Source organism: Berghia stephanieae, chromosome 2, assembly GCF_034508935.2.
Source record: "Berghia stephanieae isolate SIO BIC M18660-M18661 chromosome 2, UCSD_Bste_1.3, whole genome shotgun sequence".
NCBI classification, from domain to species: domain Eukaryota; kingdom Metazoa; phylum Mollusca; class Gastropoda; order Nudibranchia; family Aeolidiidae; genus Berghia; species Berghia stephanieae.
Window position 1 is genome coordinate 52,483,775 of NC_088361.1, and position 17,628 is coordinate 52,501,402.

Below are 17,628 nucleotides of genomic sequence, written 5' to 3' on the forward strand. Positions count from 1 at the left end.
TCACTCTCCACTGGCGCCCACCTCCTATTGTGTCAGGTTCATTCTCCTCTGGTACCAAACTTTCATATCCCATTTCAACTTTCAATGGTATCCATGTCCCTTTAGTCCAAGGTTTATTTCCCACTGATATCCTGTTTACATAGTCCCAGGTTCACTCCCCACTGGCGCCCACCCCCTATAGTGTCAGGTTCATTCTCCTCTGGTACCAAGCTCTCATATCCGGCTTCAACTTTCAAGGGTATCCATCTTCCTTTAGTCCCAGGTTTATTTCCCACTGATATCCTTTTTACATATTCCCAGGTTAAATCCCCACTGGTGTGCAATTCCCTGAATCCCAGGTTCACTCCCCACTGGCGCCCACCTTCTTTAGTGTCAGGTTCATTCTCCTCTGGTACCCAACTCCTATAGTTCGGCTCGGATACCCACAGTTATCCATCTCCCACAGTCCAAGGTTAACTCCCAATTGGTGTGCACTTCCCTGAGTCCCAGGTTCACTCCACACTGGCGCCCATCTCCTATAGTGTCAGGTTTCTCTCTCCTCTGGTACTCAACTCCCAAATCCGGCTTCAACTCCCAATGGTATCCATCTCCCTTTAGTCCCAGGTTTATTTCCCACTGATATCCTGTTTACATAGTCCCAGGTTCACTCCCCACTGGCGCCCACCTCCTATAGTGTCAGGTTCATTCTCCTCTGGTACCAAACTCTCATACCCGGCTTCAAATTTTCATGGTATCCATCTCCCTTTAATTCCAGGTTTATTTCCCACTGATATCCTGTTTACATAGTCCCAGGTTCACTCCCCACTGGCGCCCACCTCCTATAGTGTCAGGTTCATTCTCCTCTGGTACCAAACTCTCATACCCGGCTTCAAATTTTCATGGTATCCATCTCCCTTTAATTCCAGGTTTATTTCCCACTGATATCCTTTTTACATATTCCCAGGTTAAATCCCCACTGGTGTGCAATTCCCTGAATCCCAGGTTCACTCCCCACTGGCGCCCACCTTCTATAGTGTCAGGTTCATTCTTCTCTGGTACCCAACTCCTATAGTTCGGCTCGGATACCCACAGTTATCCATCTCCCACAGTCCAAGGTTAACTCCCAATTGGTGTGCACTTCCCTGAGTCCCAGGTTCACTCCACACTGGCGCCCATCTCCTATAGTGTCAGGTTTCTCTCTCCTCTGGTACTCAACTCCCAAATCCGGCTTCAACTCCCAATGGTATCCATCTCCCTTTAGTCCCAGGTTTATTTCCCACTGATATCCTGTTTACATAGTCCCAGGTTCACTCCCCACTGGCGCCCACCTCCTATAGTGTCAGGTTCATTCTCCTCTGGTACCAAACTCTCATACCCGGCTTCAAATTTTCATGGTATCCATCTCCCTTTAATTCCAGGTTTATTTCCCACTGATATCCTGTTTACATAGTCCCAGGTTCACTCCCCACTGGCGCCCACCTCCTATAGTGTCAGGTTCATTCTCCTCTGGTACCAAACTCTCATACCCGGCTTCAAATTTTCATGGTATCCATCTCCCTTTAATTCCAGGTTTATTTCCCACTGATATCCTTTTTACATATTCCCAGGTTAAATCCCCACTGGTGTGCAATTCCCTGAATCCCAGGTTCACTCCCGACTGGCGCCCACTTTCTTTAGTGTCAGGTTCATTCTCCTCTGGTACCCAACTCCTATAGTTCGGCTCGGATACCCACAGTTATCCATCTCCCACAGTCCAAGGTTAACTCCCAATTGGTGTGCACTTCCCTGAGTCCCAGGTTCACTCCACACTGGCGCCCATCTCCTATAGTGTCAGGTTTCTCTCTCCTCTGGTACTCAACTCCCAAATCCGGCTTCAACTCCCAATGGTATCCATCTCCCTTTAGTCCCAGGTTTATTTCCCACTGATATCCTGTTTACATAGTCCCAGGTTCACTGCCCACTGGCGCCCACCTCCTATAGTGTCAGGTTCATTCTCCTCTGGTACCAAACTCTCATACCCGGCTTCAAATTTTCATGGTATCCATCTCCCTTTAATTCCAGGTTTATTTCCCACTGATATCCTTTTTACATATTCCCAGGTTAAATCCCCACTGGTGTGCAATTCCCTGAATCCCAGGTTCACTCCCCACTGGCGCCCACCTTCTTTAGTGTCAGGTTCATTCTCCTCTGGTACCCAACTCCTATAGTTCGGCTCGGATACCCACAGTTATCCATCTCCCACAGTCCAAGGTTAACTCCCAATTGGTGTGCACTTCCCTGAGTCCCAGGTTCACTCCCCACTGGCGCCCACCTCCTATAGTGTCAGATTCATTCTCCTCTGGTACCAAACTCTCATACCCGGCTTCAAATTTTCATGGTATCCATCTCCCTTTAATTCCAGGTTTATTTCCCACTGATATCCTTTTTACATAGTCCCAGGTTCACTCCCCACTGGCGCCCACCTCCTATAGTGTCAGGTTCATTCTCCTCTGGTACCAAACTCTCATACCCGGCTTCAAATTTTCATGGTATCCATCTCCCTTTAATTCCAGGTTTATTTCCCACTGATATCCTTTTTACATATTCCTAGGTTAAATCCCCACTGGTGTGCAATTCCCTGAATCCCAGGTTCACTCCCCACTGGCGCCCACCTTCTATAGTGTCAGGTTCATTCTTCTCTGGTACCCAACTCCTATAGTTCGGCTCGGATACCCACAGTTATCCATCTCCCACAGTCCAAGGTTAACTCCCAATTGGTGTGCACTTCCCTGAGTCCCAGGTTCACTCCACACTGGCGCCCATCTCCTATAGTGTCAGGTTCATTCTCCTCTGGTACTCAACTCCCATATCCGGCTTCAACTCCCAATGGTATCCATCTCCCTTTAGTCCCAGGTTTATTTCCCACTGATATCCTTTTTACACAGTCCCAGGTTAACTCCCCACTGGTGTGAAATTCCCTGAGTCCCAGGTTCACTCCCCACTGGCGCCCACCCTCTATAGTGTCAGGTTCATTCTCCTCTGGTACTCAACTCCCATATCCGGCTTCAACTTTCAATGGTATCCATCTCCCTTTAGTCTCAGGTTTATTTCCCACGGATATCCTTTTTACACAGTCCCAGGTTAACTCCCCACTGGTGTGCAATTCCCCGACTCCCTGGATCACCCCCCACTGTTGCCAAACTCCCATAACTTTGCCGGATATTGTCGGGTTTCGGCGGGTTTCGGCGGGTTTCGGCGGGTTTCGTAATAAAGCACTAATTCTTTTTTCCGAAACCCGCCGAAACCGGCCGATAACCTTAGTCTCAGGTTCACTCCCGACTGGTGTACACTTCCCTGAGTCTCGGGTTCACTCCCCACAGTTGTCTACTTCCCATAACTTTGCTGGATATTGTCGGGTTTCGCCGGGTTTCGGCGGGTTTCGGCGGGTTTCGTAAAAAAGCTGGTTCTTTTTTACGAAACCCGCCGAAACCCAGTCCCAGGTTCACTCCCCAATGGTGTACACTTCCCTGAGTTCTGGGTTCACTCCCCACTGCCACCTACTTCCCATAACTTTGTCGGGATTCGTCGGGTTTCGTCGGGTTTCGTCGGGTTTCGGCGGGTTTCGGCGGGTTTCGGCGGGTTTCGTAAAAAAGACACACCCTATTATACTAGCCTACCAATGATATTATACTCGTTAGATATATACACATAACATCTACAATCGAGGTCGTATTTAAAATGGTTAGAGAAATGGTTAGGTTGTGTTTGCACATTCTTCAGCTTATTAAAAAAAAGATTAAACAAATAAATAAATAACAAATAAATAAATAACTAAATAAATAAATATATGAATAAATAAATAAATAAATAAATAAATAAATAAATAAATAAATAAATAAATAAATAAACAAACAAATAAATAAATAAATAAATAAATAAATAAATAAATAAATAAATAAATAAATAAATAAATCAGCGATTCATTGATAAAAAGAAGTTGAAAGTAATGTTGTGTACTACTGCTAGAACTAAACTGTGATTTTGTTACGAATTAGAATCGTCCTGAGCCGCTGAGCCGAGTCTCTGAGAAACTGAAACAACGCAACTAGCTTGGCATAGGAGATCGGAAGAAATCCACAAGATGTCAGGGAACTAGAAAGTGTTATCATATCTGTAACTTTTACGTGAGTGTAAATGATTATATTACCCATATTTCAAACCATTTTTGTTGGGTAAGCATTCTTCAAAGTTATTAAAGTTAATTGTTTTGTTTTTTTGTTGGCCATACCTAAAAATAACTAGACTACCTGCTGATAACCCAACCCAAATTAAGTTGTTATTTTATGGCATGGGCATGGGTGGGATCACTGTTTTAATGGGAATACTCTCAAACTCAAACCAACATAAAGTTTCTCCATAATCATGTTTGCATTCGATAATCTGCACATCCATTTTCTCCAATTCCAATGACCAATGGCAATGGCAGAGGTATCTGTAGCAGTAGCAGTTTCTGGGAAAATTGATCGAAGTGGCAATTCTGACTCGAGTCTGAATAGTCTCCTGTAGCTAATCGGACACAAACTCCAATGTGTGTGCGCATACAGAGGAGAGGACGACACAATGTGGGCAAGAAGCAGAGGGTGGAACTGATGAAATGGAAGCCGCCTATAATAGCATGACAGACTATTTTCACCGTACGATAATATCTTGGTGGACGATTTTCACCATACGATAATAATAGTGTGGGAGACTGTGGGAGACTATTTTCACCGTACGGATCTTGGTGTACGATTTTCACCGTACGGACTGTAGATGGATTGTTGCCTGTCTCACACCATCAGTATCAGAATATGCTACTATGCTCACTTTTCTGAATTAATATTCACCCCAAATACTGGATGAGCATACTCAATGTCTCAATCGTTTATATGTTACATGTTTGTTTTGAGAATATTGGCTATTAAGCTTAAATGCTGGCCAACTAAATTCATGGCATTTGTGTGTTGAACCCGTAGCCTCAAGAAGTCGGGTAGAGTGGCGCAAGATAGACATAGAGTTTGAAAGCACTTTTGGAGTGGAGGATAGCTCATACGGTAAAGTCACGCTCTCCCCGGCCAGGTGGAGTGGTCGTAACAGTAAGATCGCAGGTTTGAGCTCCTATCATCGTCACAAAATTTTCATTCTCTATTATCTTCTGGCTTTTTCTTACTCACTTCATTTCTTGTTATTATCAACTTAAACCTAGCTCTACTGTATTTAACGTCACTTTTATTAAGATGCCCAAACCATATTTTGAGATTACCATGATGTACTGTGAGGTTGCTCATCGACATATTTTCATGTTCCTGTTGTTGAATCAATATTATTTTGGCTTAACAGTAGAGAGAAATAAAGAAGCTACTATCTTAGTAACATCACATGAATTGGCTTGGACTTTAGCTCTATGGCCCTTATGGCTCTGGGGGACCATAAAGAAAAGTTATCTTAACATCAGAAGATATTGAGAGAAAAGAGAATTATGATAATCAGGCATTTAATAATTAACTCTCATGTTGTCAATTGAAACAATTGAATGGCTGATCTTTTATTTTTAATTTTTTTTTTTTTCAGACCCATTTTTGTTATTACGACCTTTAACTGTGAAGAGCGACTTGGAGGCTAAAGGAAATGAGTTTGGAGCCAAAAGAACAGAAGAAGCCAAAGAATGTTAAATCACATCTATGGGAAGTCAGTAGTAGAACGTATTTTTGTTATTTGCTTTTATAATAATGGTTTCTCTAAAAGTGCCAACTATTTCCTTGAGAACATCAATTTTTTATTTTTATAAAAATAAAATACTATCTGAAATTTAACAAAAATTGAACAGATTTGTTTGAATGTGTGAATAAGAGAGTTAATTTAAGAATGTTGACCAACATATAGATACAGTAAAAAACTGTAATACACTAAATGTCACTATGGCATCGTGTAAGGCATCTCAAATTTTTGTCTTGAGACAAGGGCCTTGATTCAAATTTTGTTTAGATTTGGTACCCATCTTGTTGGAAAAGCATATTATGCTCTCCATGTCTTCCCAAAGACTTGACACAGATTCTGAGGTTACTCTTGTGTATAACGTGTGCTAATATTGCATTTTAAAAATATCATCTTCCATTTTATTTCATTTTTAATTTATCAGGAAGTACTTTAATTCCTTCCATCATCACTTTCATTATTTGTCTAACACCATCATCCTCTGATCTTTCATTAATGATAATAATAATAATAAAATAATAATAATAATAATAATAATAATAATAATAATAATAATAATAATAATAATAATAATAATAATAATAATAATAATAATAATATACTTATATAGCACCCGTTAATCCACTGATAAATGCTCTATGGCACTTAACAATCACTCAGGCTATATAGACTATCATACACACTAACACGCCTACCCACATACACCCGTACATTCAAACCTACATACGGTAACTTCTCCCCATCTTTAATATCTTATTCATTGCCTATTTTATTGACAAAGGGGAAACCTCAAATGTCCACAGCCTTTGTCTGTTTCATTTAGATTGAAATTTCTCATCTACTTTTTTATTGTTCTTTATATATGTTGGAAGAGCACAGATTCTTAAAATATTACATCAGAACCTTAAAAGAATTTACGCATGACATACTTTTTTGTTAAATATATGATGTCCCGCCCAGAAAAAATAAATACTGTGAAGAGCATCTGTATGAACTGTGGATAACTGAAATATAAATGTATATAACTTGTTTATTTATATTCATATTTTTTTATTTTATAAAAATTAAAGTTAATTCTTTTTCTTTTATTAGAAGTTTCAAGCTCTGGAAAAAAGAACAAATGAAGTGACAAGAAAATCGACTGAGAAGAGAATAAAACATTTACAGCTGAATTTGCTCGACACAGGTAAGGAAATACTATTGGGAAAAGTAGAGAACTGTACAAATATAATTATAATAATAATATTGATAATGATAATAATAATAGTAATAATAATAATAATAATAATAATAATAATAATAATAATAATAATAATAATAATAATAATAATAATAATAATGATAATAATAATAATATTCACAATAATGTTACTGAATAAATTGTCAATAATTAAAGCGACAAATATTAGATGGGATATTAGACAAATTTATGAACTGATTATGCTTTTATTTTCAAACTCAAGGAATATGAAGAATTTTTAAATCCACAATGTCTACTTTTGTTTTTTTTTTTTTATCATATTCACAAATAGTGAATCAAGAGTTTTCAAATGATGAGGATAAAGATATTCTTCGGAAGCATGATGTCAAGTTCGGACCTCCTGTTGAGAGACTCCAAGAAAAGAGGAAGAGGAAAGCTGATAAAGATGTTATGTGGGTATCAATTATAGAATTTTAGTTAGTTTATTTATTCTTTTTATTAAATCTTTATTCCTCTTTAAATTTAAATACATTTATGTACTCAGTATAAAGTTGTGCTATAGTAATAGTAGTCAATGGAGAAATTGATTAAATAAAAAGAGAGAAATAAGGTGAACCGATCAGAGTTTTTTTTTTTTATGGTGATTATCTCATGAGCTTGATATTGATAGATCAGTTTTTTTCTGTCACTTTGACATATTTGGTACATATGTACTGTTTTGTTTTAAAGGAGGAACATGATATAAAATATAGTCCATCTATTTTCTTCTGGCACTTTTCTACACACTTCATTTCCTGTTATTATCAACATAAGTGCCTGGTCCACTCGCTTTTCTGAATTAATATTCACTCCAATATCGGGCCTTAACTCAATGTTTCATTCGTCTCAATGTTATATGTATGTGTTGAGAATAGAGCTTAAGCATCACTGCTGGCTTGAAACAAACTTTGCAGAGTTAGTGTTTGTTGACTGTATAGCATCCCTCTTGTGGCCAGGTGGAGTTGTATCAGTATGGTTGTGGGTTCGAGCTCCCATCGAAGTGAAAAAATGTTTTTATTATCTATTGTCTTCTGGTACTTTTCTTCTCATTTCCATATTATCATTGTTATTATTATTATTATTATTATTATTATTATTATTATTATTATTATTATTATTATTATTATTATTATATTATCTTATTATCTTATTATTATTATTATTATTATTATTATTATTATTATTATTATTATTATTATTATTATCATTCTTAATCGTAATGTTTAAAATGGTATTTTATTCGTATTTTTGTTCTTTTTACTCATATTATTTGAAGGCCATCTAAAGCAACAATTTCTGATGTGCGGGGTCCTATTGAAAAACTACAGAATTATATGGACTTAAACGACCATTTAGTGACAACCGACCACTCAAGACCTCCACCACAAACCGCCCTTGAGAAGAAAATTGACTCTGCCATATGCCATGGAGATGTGTCTACTGCTGAAGCTTTAAGCGACCAATTAGCTGAAAGACAAGTGGGTATTCATGTTGTGGTTTTTCCTTTGTTGAGTTTGTCTATCCTGTACTTCGATTCAACTTCCATTCTCAGCAGCTTTATGGACCTTGGATGCATTATTAGTAGTGTATGGCTACATCTCCACACTGGAATTCTCCAGCCAGTCTTTAAATTCGTCACTGCAGTTTAGGACAGTGTAAGATTATGTGGTCTGCTGTCTCTGGCATTCCCTGACAGTGGGGACAGTTGGCGGACTGTCTCAGACCCCATCGATGCATGTTTGCAGCAGTTCTGCCATGGCCTGTCAGTAGTCGGTTTGAGGCAACCCACTGTTTTCGATTGCCATTCCCGAAGCCTAGCATAAATTCCGTTGGGTCTTTGATTACCCCACCTCCCTCGCATGGTATTTTTCCAATATTCCCTCCAGGCTTCCCCAATATCAAAAAGTTTTTCAGTTCTGAGGGGTAGAAGGGCTTTCTGGATTTGAGTCGTGATGTTTTGAGAGCTTCGTTTATGATGGTTTTTAATGGGGTAATTAGGGTGAGTTCTTTCAGTTTGTGGGCTACTTTTTGGGTTGCATCTTCTCGCCTGAGTTTTGGTGGTGCGATTGCATTTATAGTTGGGAGCCAAGGGATTGGTGTTGATTTGAGGCATACTGTTATTATGCGCATGGATTTTCAGAGTTTGATGTCAAGAGTTTTCGTGTGGGGGCTTCTTGTCCAAACAGGGATCCAGTATTCTCCGACACTGTAGCAAAGTGCTATTGCTGACATTCTTAGGACTTGTTGTGTTGCTCCCCCGGTGGTCCCCGCTAATTTTCTAAGTAGGCAGTTTCTTTTTGCATTTTGTTTGCTGTTCCTTCAATATGTTTTTTGTAGTTAAGCTGTCTGTCCAGGGTGACACTTAGGTATTTTGAATTTCTGCGGGATATTGGGTGCATTGAAAATGGTGGAAAGACTTAAAGATGTTTGTCAACCAAAAGTTAGTGTATAAAGTGTCGTGGTGTCATCACTGAGTAATATATGGTCTTATATTTGAATTATGGAAAGCTTCAACTTTATTTGTTGAGAATTATTTTTTACTCAAACCAAAAAAGAGCTTCAAACAGTCTTTTCTCCTCCACATCAGTGGAGACTCAAAGGACCAGATCTCGACGGCCATATCAGTCTTCAATTTGGTGAAGTTTTGGCCAGAAAGGAAGAATGGAATAAAATAATAAATAAAAGAGCTGAAAACAGTGATATGGCACAAGTGAGCTTGAGTTATATCGCTTTTATTGTTCTCTTGATGAAAACCGTAAGATATTGTAATGTTAAATCTGCCTCATGTGATTTAAAGTTACAAGTAAATTTTAATCTTTTGGATTAATCTTATGATTTGTCCTCATTGTTTTCTTCACAAATTTATGACGTTTTATTTTCTTTGCTTATGTATTTCAAGTGTTGTGTTAATTTGAGAAGATACTTCACTCTCACCATCCCAATTGTGGATCTATTTACAGGCAGCTGAAAGGATTGTATCTGCTTTAGATAGCAAGAAATATATTGAGGAGAAAGAGGTAAGTCTTTAACTGATTGATATTTTAGGTATGCTGAAAATAGTCTGGTATTATGTTGGGATGAATGTTTCTGAAATTTTGGAGTTTTAAATTATATTCACTCGCTTGAATGAAACAAATTAACTTAAGACAATTTCATATTTTTGAATATAAATTCAATTTATGACATCTAAATAACTCTGACATAATACTTTTTGAATCAGAGCGTAACAAATTTTCAAAAAGGTTATTTCCATGACATCAGTTTATTTTTCAGTTTCCTCAAGATGTATTCCATGAACACACAAATTTCACAAAGTTCTTATTTCCCCTCTTCCTTTCCCTTTTTTCTTTTTTTCTTTTGTACTATTCTTTGTATTCATCAGGATAGTCGATTCCCAGTAGCTTATATTCAGTTATTGACTTGTTTCAGAAGTACTTTTATGAAACGGAAGCAACTTTTTATTTTTTCGCACAACTTCTTGAATCTATTAGCAAAAGTTTCTCGCTTTAGCATATTATATTTTTCACATTCAAATGCTTAAAATTTTATCAAATGGTGTTAATACTGGCTTATCATTATATTTTCTCAAACAGAAATTAAAAGAGACAGCTAAAAGTAAAAAGAAAAGAAAACTTCCGTGGGGGTAAGTGTGGTTAATTGCTGTCACAGGAAAAGTGAGAATGAGTAATAACGTTAAGAATGATGTTCTTAAAGCATATATTATTGTCATCTAGGTTCACTGTCTCTATCATCTCATTAACTGGATTTATGTTATCTTTCTACTCGTGATGAATGAATAATTTGTTATGAATAGTTTTCTAAAATAGCAGTTTTAGGTAATTCTTTCTTTATTTTATTTTTGCATTGTATAAGACATTGGTTTTCTTTTTGTTTGGTCAACACTTATGTGCAACCTTATATTGCTATATTTGACAAAATGGCATCTGCATCACATTTAAAATTAAGATTTCCTGTTACTTGGATACAGTACCTACTTATTTTAGATCTTTGGTTTTATACGTTTATCCCTTCGTGACTTAGACTCTCTGGAAGGGCTACTTTGGGAAACAGAGGCTATTGCAACACAGACAGCATATTTAATTTGTTTTTTTCAGATGCAAAGAGATGTTAAGATTCAAATTCATCAAGAAATTCATCTCTCATCTGTAATTGGTTTTCAAGTGATGAAACATTTTTAACCCATGCGTCATTCCAAGTGCCACTCATTTTAACAGATATGCAGTAATATTCTATATCATTATAAATAAAAAATTACACCTTTCCGGGCATCGCCTAGGCATTCCATGAATGAATATAGATAATCCATCAAACAAACATCTCATGCCAACAGGAATCACCCATGTTGTCCAAAGTGAGCAAATTGGGTGTTAATATTCTTGCCCAAAGAAAAAAAAAAGAAGAAAATCCCTGAAGTAGTGGCTTGGACCCAGGTCCTAACAAGTCACAGTGCAATGATTTATCAACTCAGCCACTTCATTTCCCCCCCCCCCCCCCTCCCCCATCATCATATATATCTATATCTTATTATTATTATTATTATTATTATTATTATCATTTACTTAATTTTTTTTCTTTCAGATTTGAGCATAAAGAACGATGGGAAATGAAAGGAAACATGTGATGGATAATGCAAAATATGTCAACGTTGGTTCATTAAAATTTGATGCTGTGATTAATCTGTCTTGACAAGATTGTTGTGGAATTCACATAGAAACTTATCATTTTCTTTCTTCTTCCTCTCATTTGCTTTTGATGCCTCTGACAGTACATTAACTCTCTCCTTACCAGCCATTTTCAGGATTTTCCCCAAAACCTCACACCCAACAACACAAAAATATATTTTTTATCACTCTGACATAATAGCAGTGCCATACATAATTTCATGAGCAAAACATGCTCTACAACGCACTGTTCATTTTATTTAAATCTTATGATGTACAAGAGAAATTTGAATAAGAAACATGTTGGTTGTATCGTAACGAATGTGACGATTATCCTATAGTTGGTAAGGAGAGGGTTAAGCTGATAGTGCATAAGTGCCCCATTGCCTTTTGGTTGTTGCGCCTTTCAGGCTGATACATTTTTTATTCTTTGATGATGAGCTTAATATGATCATACAAAGATCATTAAATGTTTTACATTATGCCTTACATAGTAAAAATGTGTTTAAAATTACAAAAAGAATAAAAGGCCTCTGACAAACTAAAAATAGTTTAATATGGCACAAAAGATAATTGAAAATATTGAAAAAGCTCAAGTATTTCTCAGTTTCCTGCTTCCAGAGCCAAAATAAAAACTTGCATGTCTTTGATTTCATACACTTTGTTAACCCTGAACTGTTGTCCATTGATGCATTAGTACAGTCTGGCACAGCTCCTCCACAAATTGAAATCTTTTCATTTTATTTCATTAGATTGTGACAGACAACTGCAGTGATCATGCTGGATTTCCTTCTGGCTAAACTAAAATGTTTGTGACAAATAATTTAAAAAAAAAAGTTTCTCCCTTCTGCCCCATATTGTTAGATGGCATTGCTCAGACACCCCATAAAGGAATATAGATAATCAATCAAACAAATGTCTGATGTCAATAGAAATCACCCTTGTTGTCCAAAATGAGCAAATTAGGTGGAGAAAAAAAAAGGGTGTGAAGTGGGATTCGAGGTCCGGATCTTCCAAGCCTTCCAAGTGTAATATCTTAACCACTCTACTGCCTTGGCCCCTATATGATAATCCCTTGAGTTAAATAATTATAACCTTGTTTGCAAGTAGCAGATCTTTATTTTCAATGATCACTTTTTACATTTTTGTGTTGCTATTGTTCAATGACTTTTACACTTTATAATGATTTTTTTTTCTATAAAAAATAAGTTGATCCATTGAAATTCACACAAATTTTGACAATGTATTGCAAGCCACCAACTCTTAAATCCGGTTTATACTTTCTACTACATTCCCTTCAAGTCTGATGAGATTTTCAGCTTATGGTCGCATTTTCTACTCCTAGCTACTTTTATCCTGGCCATTCTTTTTCTTCTTAAATTTTCCTTTATTTTTTGAAGTTGAAGTAAAAAGTAAGATTACAGATGATCACCGAGTGTACTATTAATCGGATTATAGAGTATGATGGGTTGTTTTTTTTTTTTGCTTTCAGTGTAGTAAGGGAGACAATACACCCAAATATTTATGGATTCTTGAATTGTATGCTTTATTTCCCCTGTTAATGATTTTCATTGAGAAGGAATACTTTTGACATTTGATATTCAATTCTATTCTTTATTAAGTCCAACGCTTGATTAGTATATAATTTGTTTTCTTTAATTGCTCATACAGTAAAATTAATTTAAACCGAAAGGAGCTAAACCGAAAAATACCTTAAACCACAAAGAATTTAATAAATTGTACGAGTTTCTTCATTATCTTTGTACTAATTCTTACGATGAACCGAAATACTTCTAAGCAGGACTTTCTTTAAACCGAAACAACTTGAGAGCACCTTCCCTTTTTCTCTTCCTATTTTTCTTCAAAAATTCGGCAAAGAGCCTAACTATAAGATGAGGGTGAGGGGTGGGGTGGGGGCTTCAATCACTGCACTTGGGCTTAGCCACCACCACAATCGCACAGACTGGAAAAGGAAGACAACGGGTGACTGGCAGGCGACAGGGGAGGTGGGGGTGTAGAATCCACGCAGGCGAGATGGTCTCGCTCGTGTTGATGCTTTGGATTTTCAACACGACAATAAGTGGGTGTAGACAACTTACCATTGATATGCCATTTCATTTCCACTTTGTTTTAATGTGTGAGTGTGTGTGGGAGGGGGGGGGGGGGGGGGGGAGTATGTAGTTAGGCCTTTGTACCTTATGGCAATTCAACAAAAGAGGGGTGTGTACTAAACAGCTTAGCATTGATACGCCTTTTCATTTCCATTTCACTTCACCTCTGAGTCGCTGCGCAACATTCATTGTCAATTATCACTGAAGACCTTCGATCTTATTTTAGCTTTACATTTTACTAAAGAGATGTTTAAAAGAAAGCACTGTGCTTACACGTTGGTGTTTAAAATAAAAATACTATGTGAAGTCCATGAAAAAAAAGTTGAGCAAGACGGAGATATGTAAAAAAGCATGGCATCCCGAACTCAACTCTTTCAAGACTTTGATTAGAAAAACAAATCCCCCAAAAATATTTTTTAAACACACCAAAAAAAATAATAATAAAGAAAAGAAAAACAAAATAAGAAAAAAAAAAAGAAAAAAATGAATAAATAAATCAATGGTTACTAAGACTACTTTTATTTAGGGGGAAACAACCCATGATACGATTGAATAAGCAATTGAATAGCACTACCTTTGAAAACATCGAAAAACAGGTACTTGCTTTAAACTGGCCCCCCAGGAAAACGCGACCGATGCGGCTGCAGTGCGGCCGCATAATTTGCCACTTACCGCAATGCGGCCGCATAATTCACCTTTTACCGCATAATTATGCAAAATATGGTTTTTAGCGTGAATTTATGACCATTGTATGAAGAAGAATGAAATCGAAAAAGTCCGACGATGTTCCCAAATACGTGACAGTGACTTCCATTTAACTTTAAAGGGAGGCTATTCCAATTCCAAGCAGGGTTGCCTGGATTCAGTAGTCTGATGTCATGCAGCCGGCAACGGCGGCCATCTTGGTTCTAAACAAAGAAAATCATTACTTTTTATTCTTCATGCTGGCTAGAACTTTTCATTCCCTTTTCATATGCCTTTTGATCAGAATGTGTAAAAGTCAAAACATGATCAAATTTATGTTTTTTTTCCCTCTGGAAACGTTTTTAGGCTCGCCGGAGAAATATTTCATACGGGCGTCCGCCATTGTTCCAATAGTTTAGAGCCAGTGTTACTAAGTTACCATGCGTCATTAGGAAGGAAGTGACGTTACGACTATTGAATCCTATTTGGCAGATTTTCTGCCAAATGTCCTTTTTTTTTTGGCAGAATTTGAAGTCGTCTGGCAGGGAAAAATCAGTTTGGCAGATATTTGGCAGATTTTATTTTCCGAGGCCTAGCCTAGAAAGAGGAGTGTTAGCTCTCCTCTTTCTAGGGGCCTAGGGATGAAATGAATGTATAGGTCTACTACACGTTTTCCATGGCAATTTTTATGTATTAGTGATATTTTTTAACTTGGGAAATGAAAAAAAAAATTATGACATCGGCCTTGAGAATTTTTTGTTTAACAAAACTGATGAGTTTTCAAAGGGGGTACTATAAATAGTACGGTTTGGCAGATTTTTGTGGTATTTGGCAGATTTTTAAAATCCAGTTGGCAGAATGCCTGAAATTAATCTGGCAACCCTGATTCCAAGTGTACGATTTGATTTGTCTTCCTGAGATCTACCCTGCTAAGCTGCTCCTGTCTCCACCTTGGGATCAACTTGAGAGCCTCACAAAGCTGAAAACTGTACCCGAGGAGGAGATCAAGAGGTACACCCGGCAACTTGGGCCCCTCGCGGTGAAGAACTCCATCACCTCTTCTGTTGATGTGCCACATTTTTGGCAGTCCATTTCTGATGAAGTGCTAGCTTTGGCTGCTTGTGCCAAGTGGTACATATACACCACGATCAACAGCGCTGATGCTGAGCGCAGTTTTTCTGTTTACAATCTGATATAGACAGGCGCAGGAGTCTTAGCACAACGTCTCTATGATATCTAGCTTGTCTGTGCTACAACAAAAAATTAAGTTTTGAATTTGCGTTGTAGTTCTTTAATTTTGAATTGGTTAAATGTAAATAAAGCAATGGAAAAATTTAGACAGCTATTTATTACTTTTTTCTTGTTTTGCATAATTTGTAATTTCCCCTCGCATAATTTGCCTTTTCCCCCCGCATAATTTGCAATTTCTCCTGCATAATTTGGGATATTTTTTTGCATATTTCCGGGGGGCCAGTTTAAACCAAAACGTCTTTAAACCGAAATGGTTTAGAAGGTCCCCAAAATTTCGGTTTAAAGTAATTCTACTGTATTTTAAAATTTAATTCCTTGATAACATTAGTTTTTAAAAATTTTGCTATTGTTGTTTAGTGTGTAAATCTTTTAGAGCCATTCAGACCCATGGAGCCGGAATCTGTCTCAGTTTATATTGTTGAACGAATTATAGCACATTCTTTCTACCCTTTAGGTTTGAAGGTGTTATTATAATGTTATAATCTATCGCAAGCTACTTTCCAACAGATATGCCAGACCCAGTCACATAGATACAGGAGAATTACTTTAAACCGAAATTTTGGGGACCTTCTAAACCATTTCGGTTTAAAGACATTTTGGTATAAAGCAAATTCCCGTTTTGCAATGTTTTTCAAGGGTAGTAACTCTTTAAGGAATTTGTTCATTTAATCGTATCATGGGTTTCCCGTTAAATGGAGTTGTTGAATAAATGCCGTTTAATAACCATTAAATCTTTTTTTTTTTTTGGTGTGTTTTAAAATTATTTTTGGGGGTTTTCGTTTTCAATTCAAAATTGTTGAAATAGTTGAGTTCGGGATGCCGTGTATTTTACATATCTCCGTCTTGATCAACTTTTTTTTCATCGACTTCACGTAGTATTTTGAATTTAAACTCGGCGTGTAAGCACAGTGCTTTCTTTTAGACATCTTTTAGTAAAATGCAAAGCTAAAATAAGATCGAAAGTTCTTGTGGGATAATTGATAATGAATGATGCGCAGCTACTCAGAGGTGAAGTGAAGTAGAAATGAAAAGGCGTGTAAATGCTAAGCTGTCTACTACACATCTCTCTTTTGTTGAAAAGCCATTAGGTTCAAAGGCCTAATTACATCGAACCTTCCCCCCCCCCCCTCCCTCACACACACACACACACACACATTTAAACAAAGTGGAAATGAAATGGTATTGTCATGTTGAAAATCTAGTCAGTTCCAAAGCATCAACACACGAGCGAGAACATCTCACTTGCGTGATTCTACACCCCAACTCCCCCTCTTTCCTCATTTTTCGCCTACCAGTCACCTGCTGTCTTCCTTTTCCAGTCTGTGCGATTGTGTTGTTGGCCAAGCCCAAGTGCAGTGATTGAAGTGTTTGCCTCCCCCACCCCACCCCACCCCACCCATATCTTATACTTACGCTCTTTGTTTAATATCGCCGGGCATTATTACGTGTGGCCACCTTCCCGACTTTTTGAAGAAAAATAGAGATAGAAAATGGGAAGATGCTCTCAACTTGTTTCGGTTTAAAGAAAGTCCTTCTTAGAAGTATTTCAGTTCATCGTAAGAATTAGTACAAAGATAATGAAGAAACTAGTACAATTTATTAAATTCTTTGCGGTTTAAGGTCTTTTTCGGTTTAGCTTCTTTCGGTTTAAAGTAATTTTACTGTAGTTTGCTCTTTGATCAGCTTAAGAGATTGAGCTTGTTGTCCCCCTTGCCTCTGTCGTGCTCTTTTTTCCTTTGGTTCTTGATAAAAATTTCTAAATCTCAAGACTATTCTATTCTGTTCCTTTTTATTGGCGTTGAAATGATAAAAGTTGTGTAAACTCATCAAAACCCCTTTAAAAAGGTTATAAATAATTTTTCGTAAAAACAGGAAAAAGTCAGCATTCATACTTCCGAGTTTGTTAAACTTGATTCTGTAGTCTTTATAAAAGCATAAAAAAATCATG

General features: G+C 37.2%; 1 protein-coding gene across 3 annotated transcripts; it reads left to right on the forward strand.

The window, feature by feature from the left end:
* Positions 1-4,027: 4,027 nt before the first annotated feature.
* On the forward strand, positions 4,028-17,077 carry LOC144965143 (protein FAM204A-like). Of its 3 annotated transcripts, none has more exons than XM_078900129.1 (8): positions 4,028-4,142; positions 5,569-5,685; positions 6,805-6,898; positions 7,245-7,365; positions 8,229-8,430; positions 9,913-9,969; positions 10,546-10,595; positions 11,552-17,077. In XM_078900129.1, the coding sequence occupies exons 2-8, from the start codon at positions 5,626-5,628 to the stop codon at positions 11,592-11,594; spliced, it is 627 nt and encodes a 208-aa protein (XP_078756255.1). In that variant the 5' UTR covers positions 4,028-4,142; positions 5,569-5,625; the 3' UTR covers positions 11,595-17,077. The 3 variants fall into 3 exon arrangements, with proteins under 3 accessions (XP_078756255.1, XP_078756257.1, XP_078756258.1); XM_078900131.1 differs by having other exon boundaries at positions 4,034-4,190; positions 11,552-13,384; XM_078900132.1 differs by lacking the exon at positions 4,028-4,142 and adding an exon at positions 5,003-5,105 and having other exon boundaries at positions 11,552-13,384.
* The last annotated feature ends 551 nt before the right edge of the window (positions 17,078-17,628 follow it).